Genomic DNA, 16000 nt, shown 5'->3' with positions numbered 1-16000 from the left:
TGTTTTATAAAATCTCATTTACAGTTCATACAATACTTTTCTGTAAATTAAAATTAACAAAAATAAACCAGTTGCCTTAAAAATAAAAAGTCAGAATATTAAAAATATTATAACTTAATTATGTGCAATGAAAGCAAATTATAAAAGGTTTTTTGTATGGCATCAGTCTAAATGAGATATTCTGTTATTCTACTGATATGAAAGTTTTACCAAAAGGGATAAATACATTATTGAAGATTTTTACTTGGAAAAAAAAAATCATTTTATACAATTTTAATTAACTAACACATACCAAATACATTGTATGCATCTTTGAAATTCAGCTTTTGAAGAATATCAGCAGATGATAATGTAATTGCTGCTTCATTTGATTCACTGTTTACTCTGCTGAAGTCATAATAAGTAATTTTGTCAGAGTCAATAATTCTTAGTATGTCATCAAAATGCTCTGTAACAAATAACAAGAAGGTAAGGAAGTAATACTTTAATGATAATTCGACCAAGTTTGTAAACAAATCATGTTTAATCCTAATTAAATATTTGTTCGCAAGGAAAGCATTAATTTTAAAACTAAGATTCAACTTATGTAGAAATCTCTATTTAAAATTTTTATTTTAAAAGTAAGAAATATTTATGACTATTGAAATTTTCTATAATATAGGTGTGTCAAGCTAAGAAATCTGAAAGAGTAAAAAGCCTTTATACATACCTGTTCTTAGTAAAAATGCACATACATACAAATGAATCAGTTGAGTTATTGGCTGCTTACGTTTGAAGTAGATCTTTCTAACACATTATGTTAGTGGGTTTTGTCTCCCTTAATCACTTTCCTCGCAGGCTTCTTTTTATTAAATTGTTGGAACTTCTTGAACTTATTTTAAATGTTGGAATTATCATAAAAAGATATATAGCTGTGTTATTAGAGATGTGAATATTTTGATACTTTTTTATTTAAATTATTTTGGCTAGGTATGATGCAGGCAATAGCTTGAAGTATATTTTTTAAGAAGTATATTTATAACTTCTTAAAAAACAAACACACTTAACAAATTATTTTATATGCTCAAGATAAACTGTAATAATTCGTTGTTATTGTGAACTCAAAAGTAAATGTAATTTATAGAATAGCTAATGTGTAGTTTAATTGTGTAGGTATGTTATTAGAAAGAAACTACCATGGTGTAACATTCATCAGTATAAAATATGTTCTTAAGAAACAGATAAATATGCATTCATAGCTTATTATAAAGTCCATTTAATTATTTATAAAATAGTAAATGTAATGTGGCATATTATTATTTATAAGTGGAAGACAAGTGTCCAAAAATGGTATATTTTTAAATTGAATCTGTTGTTCATAACAGTAAATAGTGAAAATTGGTCAAAATATTAATGTTTATCAAGGACTGAATTGAACATTTCATAAAAGTTTTTTTTCACTTATTTCAGACTTTTTCTGGATTATAATAATTGACTATAATACTATTTTTATCTTCAGGATTCAGTATCACTTTTTGTTTAAAATATTTCAAATATCTTTAAACTGTATGGATTCAAAAACAATAGCGTTAATAAGTGATCATTTACTTGTTTGCACAGATCAGAAATTAATCAACTGAAGTATTAATTATGTGATTATCAGAATGCTTAATCGATTAAAAAATACAAAAACATTCTATCCTACCTGGACAATTATTCTTTCCATGTCATTGTCATAAAGTGTGGAACAGAAATTCATAACTTGGATTTTCATATCATGTTGCTTGTCTTGTATAAATGCTTTGAATTTAAATATAAGGTAGTACTAATCAATGCTAGTAGTAGGCATAGTCAATACGCTTATTCATCTGTTAGATAAATTGTGCCTAACTTTCACACTGAATGTAAGCCAAATAAGAGGTATCTGTGTTGATAAACTGGGGTTAAAAAGACAAAGACAGAATTCAAAGTAGACATAAGTAATAATTGAAATCAAATAATGGTAAATTATAATTTATAATATGTTAGAATAAAGAGTTACACACCACTGTGAATTACTCCACCAAAGAAGCCTTCAATTATCCTCTTTATACCGCCATTAGGGTTGTCAAGACACAGAAATATTTTTCTTCCCACAATAATGAAATATTCAAAATGGTCTCGTCTATAAATGGATTGAATTCTCATAAATGAATGAGGATCTGAACTGGCAATCCTTACAAGTTTTAAGTTGCTTTGCTTGTGTGTAATCAAAGAAGACACTGAATAGAATAGAACAATTATGATAACATTAATAATAAATATTTTACATAAATGATAGATAATAATAAACAATTGTTTCTGAAAATTATCTTTTTAACTTAATAAAACTACACATACATGAAATCAATAATATCTTTCTGTTAGTTGTGGGTTTCGCAAAAGTCAATTAAGCCAAATCTATTTTTATTTATTTATTTTTTTTTAATAAGCTTTCTCTTTCAAATAGCTTTTACATAAACTATCTCAATTAAAGAAAATGAATAAACTTATCAAACTCTGTTTATTATATTGTAACTGAATGATGTGAACTATATAGACCAATTGATCAGTGGCTACCAGAATATGTAACATTTAATTAATTTTTAATTACAGTATTAGTGTAGTACTATTAGGTAGTACCAGTGTAGTATTAGAAACTGAAAGTTATGCTATTATTTATGCATTCTCTTATTGGACATAATTTTCTTTCAAATTTATTGTGTTGTTCTTTTTTATTCATTACATTACAAAAGTTTAACCATTAAATTGACAAACCCAAATATATCTGTATAGACAAGACAAAATTAAGTAAAGTTTGTCTCTTGTGTTTTTAGTTACGCTGTTCCAATACCTGATTATAGTAGTTACATGTATTTATGGTTTAAACACTTGCCTAGAAGTGTTTTCAGCAGTTCTAGGAAAAACAACAAGATACAATTTGAAAGAAATTTCTTTCTTTCAAATTGTAACATGATGATGACTAAATTTCGTGATATAACAGATTTCTCATTTAGACTTCTGTTTCATTCAATGCCAGAAAGTAGCAAAGTGAAATATTTTCCATTTGACTACAATGATAATGTTAGTTTTACTAACTTTGAAAGAGAATATTGCGTAACAACAGACACCAGAAATGCAATGAAAATGACAGATTCACAGATAATTTTCCCTGTTACATGTTAGGTAATGTAGGTTCTTTGCATGGAACCTAACTTTTCTTTTCTGGCATATACCTTCTCACATTTATAATGTTAATCTAACTTTAGTAAAAATAATGTTACTGTGTTAATTATTTTTATAATTCTGAATAAAACAATGACAGTCTAAAAAAAATTATTCAGACTTTACTCAAATGATCTAAAATAATAAAATTGTACCTTCTTAAAATAAAATCGACCTTGTAATAAAATAAGGCCGAGACCATATAAACTTACTTGTTGGGAAATATATTGTCAAGACAGCTCTGCAGTGACAGCAGTGCATATATGAAATATTGTACATTGTCGACCAGTATTCGCTTGTTAGTCTGAGTTCAGATTTTGTTGTGAAACGTTTATTTAACGTTTTGTGCATTTTCATTTCGCAGTTCATATTTTTAAATAGAAACATCACATTATCGTTCTGTGTTCTTTAATATGTCTAAGTGACCTCAAAGTTCAATTTTACAATTTTTTAGCAAAAATTCACATGACAGTAGTAATTCTTGTAACATTGATGAAAATTTCACATTGCCAAATATTTCTTCGCTACTGCAACGTGACGATGCTCTCGTAAATGGTCTTCCCGAAACTGATTTCACATCCACCTGTGAAAACTCGGCTGGAATTGAATGTACATCGACATCATTCAATAATATTGACGTACCCGGTGAATCATTTAGAAGTGATAAGTAAGTTGTTCTGGTTCCTGAAGCTTCAACATCTTCAAGTTCCAGTGAACCACACACTTATAATATTAGTGTTTACGTAGGAAAAGACTTGTCCAATGAAAAACAAAACTGGATGTCATGAACAATATCTGGGAACCAAATCCAGGGTTTGTTTTTCCAACAAAAGGAAAGAGAAATATGAGTTTAAATGGTTTTACCGCTGGAGTGGCTTGCATATTCTGAATTTAAGGAAGGAATTTTTTGTAAATTTTGTGCCTTTTTGTTCCAAGAAATGGTGTTGGATCTGGCAAGCAACCCTTAGGTCAATTTTGTAGTGAGAAATTTGACAAGTGGAAGGATGCCATTGAACAATTTTCACAACATGAGAAGTGTCTTTATCACAAAGAAAGTTTGGAGGTAGTTGGTACTTTGACCGAAATTTCATGTGGGAAGAAAAAGTCTTTTAATGTGCTAATAGATACTGCAACAACTCAAAAGAAACTGGAGAACAGGAAAAAACATATTCCTATTACTGAGAGTATTTTGTTCTGCAGGAAACAATGCATTGTTCTGCAAGGCCACAGGGATTTGGGATGAATAGAGGTCGAGGTCGACCAAGAACCAGAAGAAAATGATGGCAATTTCAGGGCACTTCTTCGCTTTCGAAGTAAGACTGACACTGTATTACAAAATTTGTTGAAATGTAGTGTTGGAAATGCGCAGTACACCAGTCTAGAATACAGAATGAAATAATTGAAGTGTGCAATGACCTGATTGTTGAAAATCTCATGAAAGTACTTAATGCCTCTAGTTGCTTCTCTATTCTTACCGATGAGACGACAAACATATCAGGCTTAGAACAATTATTACTGTGTGTTCGTTATGTTGATAGAGAAAATTTCACTGTGAAGGAAAACTTTCTACAATTCTTACCATTATTGTAACTGGAAAAGGAATCGTAAGGGTGATATTGGATAAGTTGCGTTCATTAAATGTAAATATAAATAAGAATCGGGGTCAAGGGTATGACGTAGCTATGTCCATGTCAGGAAAAGTAAACAGAGTCCAGGCACATGTAAAGGAAATAATTCCGTCAGCTTTATACGTCCACTGCTAAGCACACAGCCTCAACTTACCTGTATCCAGTGCTTGTGAAGTAACTGCCATTAGAAATTGTACGGGTACAATATCGAATCTGTACGAATGTCTTAATACCCCTAAAAGGCAACATTTTTTAAAATCGGCAATAACTGAAATGGAAACTATAACTTCATGCCATGAAAAACTCGTTCAACTTTGCGCAACACAATAGTTGGAAAGGTATAATTCGGAGGCCACAGTGGTGGAATTGTATGATCCTATTATTGCAACCCTTCAAAGCATATTAGAATGGAATGACAGACTCATCCTCACAAGCAAATTCACTTTTATGTGCTTTGACTGACTGTCAATTGGTCATATCACTGTTTTGTATTCAGAGACTGTTTTCTTTAAGTCTCACTTGTGTAAATTCCTACAGAATTCAACTATTGATCTCGTGGAAGCAGTAAACCTTGTTGAAGATATTAACAGGGAAATGAAATGTATACGCAAAAATGTTGATGAAGAATTTTATAAAATTTTCATTTGTGCTTCTAAAGTCTTGAATAGGTTGTGGTCCTTCATTCAAATCCCTCACATGGCAGAGTGAGCAAAAAACCGTGTAAACTTGGAATTATCATCAGTGAAGCCAGAACTTTACTTTTATTCCATTTCTGGATACCTTCATGTCCCAACTACATTCGAATTTCTTGAAACTCAAGGAAATACTGAAAGGCTTTCAGTGCCTGTTACTTACAAACCCAGATCTTCTGTCCCTGCTGTCTCAAGTTTATGCTTTCACTTCGCTCACAGAATTTTATGCCAATGATATAAGAAACGGTTGCTAGGAAAACCTGAATAATGAATTAAATGGTAGAGAAAAATTGCGCATCTTGAGAAGGGAGACCAACTGAAAACAGCCATAAATGGGTTAACTATTTGCAATCCCAACATAATGCCAAATATATTCATTTTTTTAGAAATACTAGCTGCACTCCCAGTGTTCACATGTATAAATGAATGATGTTTCTCAACATTACACCATCTAAAAAATATTTGGGTAATTCTACTGGAAATACATGCTTGAATGGATTAGCACTCCTCAACATACATAGAACCTACTGTCCAACTGCAGATGTGTTAAATGAACTAATGAAAAACAAATGTTGTTTGGACATTGTATTGTAAATGCTGAAATTTCCGAATGTAGTAACATAATATACCGTAGGCTATGTACATTATAAATACTATGTTAATTAAACAACCAGTATTCTTTTTAAACAATGATTTTTCTAAACAATAATACACTATAGTAGAGTACTTATTTGAACGTTTTAGAACTGCATTCAAGTCTTTATTCAAATTCCTTCACTGAATGTGAATTCATCAGTGCCAGTTGGCGAGTTCCATATTGAGATGTGTTTAATTAAATTTATTTCATTACATTTGCATTGCTTCCATGGATTTTATATGTTATGTAAAGTTGTTAGAGATATCTGATGTGAAACACAAAAACTGGGAGTAAAACGTTTTTGGGTTTAACGTAAGAAACATTTGTTAAATGGTCAATTAAGTTGTATCTTTTTCAACTGGAAATGTAGAAAATTTAATTCTGAAAAGATTCATGTTATTACTTAAGAACAAATTTAATATATAATATTGAAATTTAATTCCATTTAAAAACAAAACAAACTGAATTGTGAAAAAGAATTTTAACAGCATGAAATAATTAATTTTGTCCATAGGTTGAAAATAAAAGCTGATCATTTAACTCTTTTATCAGAATAAATTATTTTGTTTTCATAGGTTGGCAAAATCAGCTGATCAAGAGTTAATGTTTTGAAACAGTGGTTCAGTAAGCTTGAAGATGGTTTTTGTATTGTATTAGGATTTCTGTGTACAATTCAGAAAACATTTTTTACAAAATTTAGTGAAATTTTCTTTAATACATAATAGGAGACTATGCAAATATGTGTTCATTTGAAGAATGTACAAATATGATATTAATTTACGGTAACGTAAACAAGAATGATTTGGCTGCAGTTCAAGAATATTGTGTTACTTATCCACATCAAAGAGCACCACATCACAAAACTTTTGAAGCTGTGGAGAGATAACTTAGAAAAACTGGCAGTTATAAACCAAAACTAGTAGATGATACTGGTCATCAATGTTGTGCGAAAAACCATTAGAACTTTAAAAAAAAAAAATTTAATGATACTTGTTTTTCTATTAAAAAGAAAAGCAGATGTTTTTTGTTTTGAATAGCTGTAAAAGATAAAATACTCTATGGAATATTATGAATTTTTGACAGGAATCATGTAAAGATTGGTACTTGCAAATTTTCATATTGGTTATTCATTAATGCTGTAATCTCTTTCAATTCTGTCTAAGTATTGAATGTCCCTCTTAAAAACAAGCAAAAATGTCCATGAGTAAAACATATTAGTATTTCTGATTTTAGATAGTTTTCTATTTATGTTATAATGCAATTAAAATTGTTAAAAAAAAAAAATAGCAGATATTTCAAAATATTGTTAAAAGTAACTTTAGTAAGAAAATTATATGTTTCTTACCTGTTAGTTTTGAATCTTTAAGAAACTTTATTTTATGGAATGCACCAGCATACACTCCTATAGCAGTATCTTCTTCAATGAAGTTAAGGCAGCGAATGAATGAGTTAAATGTAACGGCTTTCATTGCTTCAACATCACCATCCTGTGATAAATAAATGACTCTGAAAAAGAATATGGTTTACATATTTTGTAATGGTAATTGTTTGTATAAATAAATAAAATAATTTTTAAAGTATTCCCTAAGGCAATATAGTAACATATCGGAAGCCGATGTTACTACCCTTGTCGACATTAAACAACTAACGAAAATGCTATCTAGTGAAAATATTTAGGTCTGAAAAAAATTTCCTGACTTATGATAAAGTAATTATTTATATAATCACAAAAAAAAATCATAAATATTAATAGACAGACAAAAAATAATTTTATATTCATCTCCTTACAGAAGTACAATAACTAGTTGCACTCCAGTGAGCTACATACACCTTATACAAATTTAATGTAGCTACTGACAAAGTAAATATACCTCATAGTTCATTAACCTATTTCTGAATGAGTACTGTAATGACTGACTTCCCTACACCAACTGATTTTGTGACTGCAGTATTTGAACGTTTCATTTCTAACTTTTCTTGTTTCAATACTACACATCATAAAAATTTGAACAAGCTCCTGTATTATTATTAATATTATTAATGTGTGATGGGGTAGGTGTGAGCGTGCACATGTATAGATAATTTATGTATTTTTTACAATCAAGAAAAATAAAATTTTGTTTTAGAATTATATTTTATAACAATTTTATTCTTACAATATAATTCTGAAGTGATAAGTATACCATTCATGTCCTTATGATATCAAAATAATATCTTACAATATTAGAATAAAAGCTATAAATTAAATGCAATATAAAAAAAAAATTTCACTAATTACAGAAATTCTTTGAACTTATACCAGTTAAGTATTCACATAGCAATCATATGATTGTATAATTTTGAGATCCAAAGTACAGTTATGTTCTTATAAAAAAAAAATTCAACAACACATCCGCAGTGTGAATGGTCCATAACTGCTGTGAGAGGCAAAACATGTTGTTACCAATGCTTTAATTGAAACTCAAGATTTCAGGGCAAAATGTGTAAAAACTTTTTTTTAACACATCAACTTGTCGATATGATTCATTTCAGTAGTTTAGATTACATTTTAGGAGCAGGAGACCTAGGTTTAACTGACAGGCATCTCAGCCATTAGTATCACTTTTTGTGCAACGATCAGATATAGTCCAGATAATCCTATTGCAGAGTTGCAATCTGCTGAGCAATAAAGAATTGGCTGCTCTGCCATCTACCACAAAGTGCCAACATGACACTACAGATTGGAATCAGAGCAGTGGCAAGTTTAATTCACATGATACTTATCCAAAGAAGAAGGGATGCAAGAAAATTGAAGTGGTGGAAAGAAAAGGTCTTGCATTTTTCAAATATTGTCATTATGTAGAAAGTGGAAAATTACACCCTCACTAGCTCCAAGAGGGGGACTGTGTGTTCCAAAAGGACACACAATTTTTATATGTATTTATATATTAGCATGTCAAAAAATGTACAACTCTGAAAATTTGGGCTGATTTTTTTTTATTTGAAGTATAGGAAGTATTTCAAGTACCTTTTATAATACTATTTACTAACAGCACCTGAAGTTTTTTCACCTGAAATTTCCAGTTTTCACACTTAAAGTTTTCTAGGTGAAATTGCACCTGGGATGAAGTAGTAGTAATCATGAATCCATTGCGTCAATATGTTGTTTTGTCCAAATTTACAAAAAACCATCAAACATCATCCATTATGTAAAAAACGGAAACTTTTTTAAAAGTATTCCCTTTTATATGAATTTCTAATTTAAAATCTAAGAAGATTTAAAACTAAACATTAAAGTGATTTTTGGAATGGATTTTTTGAGGACTGCGAGGACATCGTTAAGGAAGTTTTTTCAACTATTTTTCATACAGCTATTAATATTCTTTAAAATGTGCCAGAAAAACTTTTCATCAAATTGCAGGATTTCACCTACTAATAGCAGTCTTCAAAACTTACTCTTGAAGTTGTCTGATTTTCATAAAGATTTAATAGAATAATTCCCATTTATATGTGATTCATCATACCACATTTTTTTGATTGAGAGTTCACCTTTTTCAAGATATGAAAAATGGATTTCATGACACATAGCTAGCTATACATACAAAATTGTGCCCAAGTTTATTTTGCATTTTTGTCCTCAGGGATCTCAAAATATTGATAAAAAATTTTGTACTGAAAATTTTGTTTTATTATAATAATACTTGTAATATTTTGTACTATATTTGCTGAAAATAACAAAATAATAAAACTCTGCATCATTTATTTTCACTTTTCTTCCTTAAACTGCTATTCTATTGTCATGTGCCCGTAGAAATGCCATGAATCTACAACTGACATTGTATAATTTTCATGATCTACTGTAAGAAACAGCTTATTAACATGACTTAAACATCCTTATTTTACCACTTTCTTCAACTTTCAGAAAGCTATTTATAGAGATATTCCAGGTTGCTGAGCATTAGGGTGCACACTTTCACAATTAAATATCAATTTTACCACAGATTAATTTGTATTGCTGGAGCTTATAAAAACAGAAAAAAATAATAGTTGTAGTTGTAAGATATGAAAAAGTAAGAGATTAATTTGTGGACTGGACCTGCGTATTATGTAATTTGGCATAAGCTGCTGTTTGCTTAGAATGATCCAACAAGTGAATTATCCTAAGAAACTCCTGCTTAGTATTTAACATGGCTCAGGAAATTGTGAATAGTACTGAATTATCATAATTTCAAGTCTGATATCGCATGAGGGATTCTGTATTCTATTTGCTAAATTTAGTAACAGCCAACAAATTATCAATACTATATGAGGGATTATTTTTTTATGTCTTTAGTACAAAAAAATCAACAGTGGATATCAGTAACATTATAAAATAAAATAAAAAATAAAAGTATCACCTATGTAATAGTTGTTAACAATTAGAGCTACATTAAATCAATGTAACTTTAGGTTACTTAATTTTACATTAGGTTGTACTTCTAAACAAGAATGAACAAGATAGTTTGTAGTTGCTGACCTAATTATATATATATATATATAGTAAACAGATATTCAATATAAACCTATATAATCTATTCTAAACAATCGGGTGAAGCTGCCTCTATAAATTTGAACAACAAAGCCATAATTCAACAATAACAAATTAAATTAAGTTAATAGAAATTATTTAATTCTTTATAAATTACTTACATCTGATCAGAATATTTATTTAGAAAGATCGTACAATAATAAATAATGAGTACATTCATTTCAAATAACTGCCATTAATAATGTCATTAATTGAAAGTCAGTACTCATCATATAATATACATTACAAAATACTCACAGAACAGTTGTTCGTGCTGCAGCAACAATTACATCTTGATCGGTCGACATAATGAAGTCACTTACTGTATGTTTCAAATTTTTTATAGGTTCAGCAGAAATAAAAAAGTTTCCATTATTCTGCATTCCAACAATGTCATATAATGCTTTGCTATTAATCTGTACCATATTACGTTTTCTAGTTATGCATGTTTCTGAAATAGCAATTGTGAGCATCATCAAAGCATAACTTTAAAGATTTAATAAAACAAATTGTGAGTAAAGGTTTAACAAAATCTATGATAATTAATTGCTGTTATTTACCAAACACTATCATTACCGTAACCAAACTGCTGCAAGTAATCTTTCATGAGACACATAATCCATTCCTGAAGCTAGCATAGACATTCTCAAGAATAACCAACATCTCATGGCAGGATATAGAGGGAAGTGAGGTATAAAGTGGTTTTCCATTGATTTCTTTAATGATCTGATACTGCTGCATATCAAAATACCAAGCTCTCAAAGTGTAGATGATATGCAGTCATATAAATGACATCTTCACTCGTGAGGATGTTACTAGTAGGGTGACTTAGTGATAGACTAATAAATTTTTAAATAAATGCAAAGCATAAGTTTTCTTAAGAGTTAATTTTGTAAGTATTCATTGCATATTACAAGTGTTAATATTTGGCTATTTATTTTCATAAATATTATAATTAAAGAAAAAAAATTCTCTAAATTCACTCATTTCTTCCATTTAATATAATAAATTATGTTCTCATGAAAGACTATGTGCAGCACACATTTTTTGAGAAAAAAAATTTAAGAAAAATATTTATATGTTAAAAGATCATACAGTGAAGGATTTTATTTCTTAAGTCAAACTTTTTTTTTAAATTTCTATTTGAAACTTGGTTATACAGTTGCTTTTTGTAACACGAGGTATCTGTGATTTTTTTCAATTTTTTTAGATTGAAGCTACAGAAAATGCAAGGGGAATAGTTTTTCTCAAGTATTTTTGCTTTGGCGACCTAGAAATTGTAACTGTATAAAATTGTAACTTTATAGGTAATGGATTTTTAAATAACATAATTACTAAATGTTTCATAATGAGCATACTAAGTATATTATTTGACATCGCTCTCAATATTTTCAAAAATTAAGTTTTGAAAAGATTATAGGATATTAAAATATTCTTTTCTCTATATGAAAAAAATAAATTGAAGTTTATTTATAATACTTGAAGTTTCTGAGCTGAATGATGAGTCAACTATTTCTGTCAAAGATATAGAAAGAGACAGATCATTGTTATAATGGTTTCAAAAAATCCTATAACAAAGAAAACTAGATCACCATTAACCAACTGGAATCCAGAGAAATGAAGTAGTAATTATAATATTATCAGTCATGTGACATTTCTTTGACTGTGTGACTAAGTTTCTGGTAAAAACAAATATGGAAACTTCTTAATAAAAATGTGATAATTAAATGGTTCCTATTAGAGAATGTTGATTGAGTAACAAACAAGTATTATTTAAATTATGTAAATATAATAAAGTAATACCCATCAATGAAGCCCTTCTACCTTTGAAAAGAATTGTTTGAGTTTCAAAGTATCACTGAAATCCTGACACACACCCTTTAAAAAAAGTGATTCCTCACCCATTACGAAAGAACAATTTTAACTATCAATACTGTCTTTTCTTTGTTATGGAACCACTGAACTCTTATTTTGTTCTACTCAAACAGCAAATCATCAATTACATACATTCTTGCATGTAGCTTACACCCATCTGCTTCAAAGTGGTTGCTTATCAATGTAGCCCTACTGAGTAAGAACGATTGTAAAATTAATTCAATAATAAAAAGGTTTATAATTTATTTATATGATACAAAAGGAAGAAATAACATACCAGCTATTGCATAAGAATAAGTGTATGGTGCAGACAAATATGTGAGTTTAGTCACATTGTTTAATCCTTTAAGTTCAACAACATCTTCAGAATTACTAGCATCAAAAGTAAACAGTCCTTCATAACAACATATAACAAAAGTCTGAAAATAAACACTGTTATTATTAGTAAATATTACAGCATTAAAAATAAAAGCAAAATGTCACAAAATTTTTAATATGTATTATCAACACATATGACATTTTTGTTTTAGTTTTATTTAGGTGGTACTGACTTGATAGCCGTAAGTCAACAACATCAATAGTACAAAGGGCGATATCACCATGATCTGTATATCAATGTTTGATCTCTTTTTTTATGGAATTAGTTCATTCCTTTGGTATATATTTATTTTAATTTAATTCAAGATGAACAAACTATACCTCCAAAATTTATATTTTAACAAGTTGTGAGGTTTTTTAATGGAATTAGGTCTTATTTACATTAAATATACATATTTTAGTTAGTTATACATTATGTCCCTAAGATTGACTACAAAATGTATGTACAGCACAAGATAAATACATATATCTTGTGCTGTACATACATATTATTTCAGCTAGACAAGCTAGTCAAAATTTGTAATAAATTTTTTTCCTAATAATGTAATTTTTGTCTCTGTTCCAAAATTACTTTAACTTTCTATGAACATAGAGGTTTTTAATTTTTTGTCTATTTCAGGTACGTTTGATGAAATTTTAAATTTAGTATAACATGAAATTTTTTTAATTAACTGATTTCAGTTTTGTTGATTTTTCTTTTTCTAAGTAAATATCAAACAAGAATGTTTGAAAAAATAAACAATTTAATAATCTGTTACTAATAGTTTTAAAGCTCTGATGATCTTAAAAAGTAATTAGAATCTTGTACAAAGCAATGAATATTTAGAAAATGATTTTTTCCATAATAGGTTGCTGAAAGGTTTACAGGTGCCATTTTTACTTCATATTCATTTATTTTCCAAGGTGGCTATGTTCTAAATGGTTGTAAAATAAAATCAACATTTTGTAAAGGGTTAGTTGTTAATTATACAGTTATTAGCCTTTCCTGAGGATTCAAAACCAAGAAACTTGGCAAAAATTTAAGACCAAGGTTATAATTACTGCTTGTTATTATTTGTATGTATCTGTTTGCCAAGATAATTATTGCATAAATAAAGTTTGCCTTATTTTATTAGTAATTATGAATTAACCACATAATATACTTAAAATATAAATGAATAAATGATACATCAGTTTTCTGCCCGCTAATTTCTTCAACTAGATTGGTAACAATACATTTTTGAGCATCAGTTTCATAGGATTTAAAGCAAAACATTGTCGAGTAAGATTTTTCAAAAACAACTTCATCCTAATAAAAGACCTACAATTACAATTACGGTAAATGTTTTCCTCTGAAAATAAGAAAAAATTTATCATCAAGTTTTGTCATAGATAGTGCAAATGTTTAATAGCAACTTAAAAGATTATTTCTCACTATTTATAAATAAAATATTTTGCTAAAATTATGCTATGGTTGTGAAGTAAGGTAATCATGTTCAACAATATAAATACAAATCATTACATACCAAATCTCTTATTAATACGATATCATTGACACGATATCTTACGACAGTTATTAATTTTATTTCATCAGGGTAGATTAATTTTCCTGCTGCTGATAAAGGAAATAAAAGACTTGATCCAGATGCCCCTGTATTATCAGACCTATAATCAAAGAACTCAGAAGAAGCTGCTTTGACCATTTCATAGAACCACATATACTTCTGAAGCGGTGCCTCGGCTATGACATGCAATGACTTTTTAACACAGCCTTTTTCAAGAAATTTCATCTGAAATAATCAATATAAAAAAATAAAACAAAATGGTGTGTGAAACAGAATTAGCACATAATTGTAACATATTACCGGGAAATCTGTAAATCAATTTGCACATTAAAACTGCTGGACTGATTTTCATAGATGTGTGCATTTATCGTTGTGCTTTATTATCAGGGAGTCCAAAAGTACAGTTAAAACCAACAATTTTTATCAATTATATTTATATTACTATAAAAATTCTATATTAAGAATCTTTTCACAATTGTTATTAATAAATTTTGATTGTTCAAAATAATTTTTGTTTTCTTAATATTTTGTTGTAGTAAACTAAAGCTATTAAATTAAACATATTTAATGTAGCTGTTAAATTTATGTTTTATCATCGGTTTGCAATAAAAGTCAACATCTTATTTAAATTAAAAAAAGTATAACTATCACATTTGCTCATAATGTGGAATGGTAATATTACATTAATTTCTTAACATTGTACATTAAAATTTTTTTCTATTTCACCTCAAAGCTATAATGATCTTCCGTGTTGATGGGATTCAGAACTACATCGTAGCCAGAACAAAGTGACAGAAATTCTTCGATTGGAGGTACATAAAACTGCCTCCTGTTGCTAACATTACAATCATAAAATGTTATATTTTGCCCAAGCATTACAGTGAAGAAAGTTTCAGTATGCTCTGACCTAAAACAAAAGAAAGGATTTTTTTTAAATCTGTTTTTCATTCTTAAGACTTTTTAAATTTTGTGTTCATATATGTTATTATTATTTTTTTCAAGTTATTTAAATTATCTTCTTAACATCTCCAATAATTTAATATAAATAGTCTTATGGTTAATTCTTATGGTTTTTGACCTGAAAAATCAAATAAAATAGATGCCAGAACCATATCTCCAGTAGTTTTGAGAAATCTGGAGTGAAAACCAATAAATTGGGGTAAAATCCCCTGTTTTTTTGTATTTGAATTTACAATAACTTTGGTAAAAGTGTAAAAACAAATAAAACTTTTAAACAAAACTTGTAGAAAATTTAATTCTAAACAAAATGGTTTAAGATAAGTCGAATGAAACAGAAAAGTTAGAAAATTTGAATTTTATTTAGAAACAGTACATTACTACATTTGTCAGATTTTATATATATTTATAAATATATAATGTATGTATTTCAAATGCACAGATTCTTATTTATCTTTATTGTTTTCTTTCTATTCCAAGATTCAAAAAAATAAAAATGTACCTATTTTAATAACCTGTTG

At 28.5% G+C, this 16000-nt stretch overlaps 1 protein-coding gene across 1 annotated transcript in view; it reads right to left on the bottom strand.

Moving 5' to 3' along the window:
* Positions 1–281: 281 nt before the first annotated feature.
* The window catches only part of LOC142322634 (uncharacterized), a 55533-nt gene continuing 39814 nt past the window's right edge, over positions 282–16000 (bottom strand). Inside the window, exons 13-19 of the mRNA XM_075361712.1 lie at positions 15249–15429; positions 14484–14747; positions 12878–13019; positions 10984–11176; positions 7525–7685; positions 2025–2240; positions 282–448 (exon numbers count right to left, since the gene is read on the bottom strand). Of these exons, the coding sequence (XP_075217827.1) occupies positions 282–448; positions 2025–2240; positions 7525–7685; positions 10984–11176; positions 12878–13019; positions 14484–14747; positions 15249–15429 (1324 nt within the window). The remainder of the gene's footprint in view (positions 449–2024; positions 2241–7524; positions 7686–10983; positions 11177–12877; positions 13020–14483; positions 14748–15248; positions 15430–16000) is intronic.

Source organism: Lycorma delicatula, chromosome 4 (assembly GCF_047948215.1).
Source record: "Lycorma delicatula isolate Av1 chromosome 4, ASM4794821v1, whole genome shotgun sequence".
Taxonomy (NCBI): domain Eukaryota; kingdom Metazoa; phylum Arthropoda; class Insecta; order Hemiptera; family Fulgoridae; genus Lycorma; species Lycorma delicatula.
The sequence above is the reverse complement of the archived record's forward strand: the minus strand, read 5'-3'. Positions and strand labels throughout refer to the sequence as shown.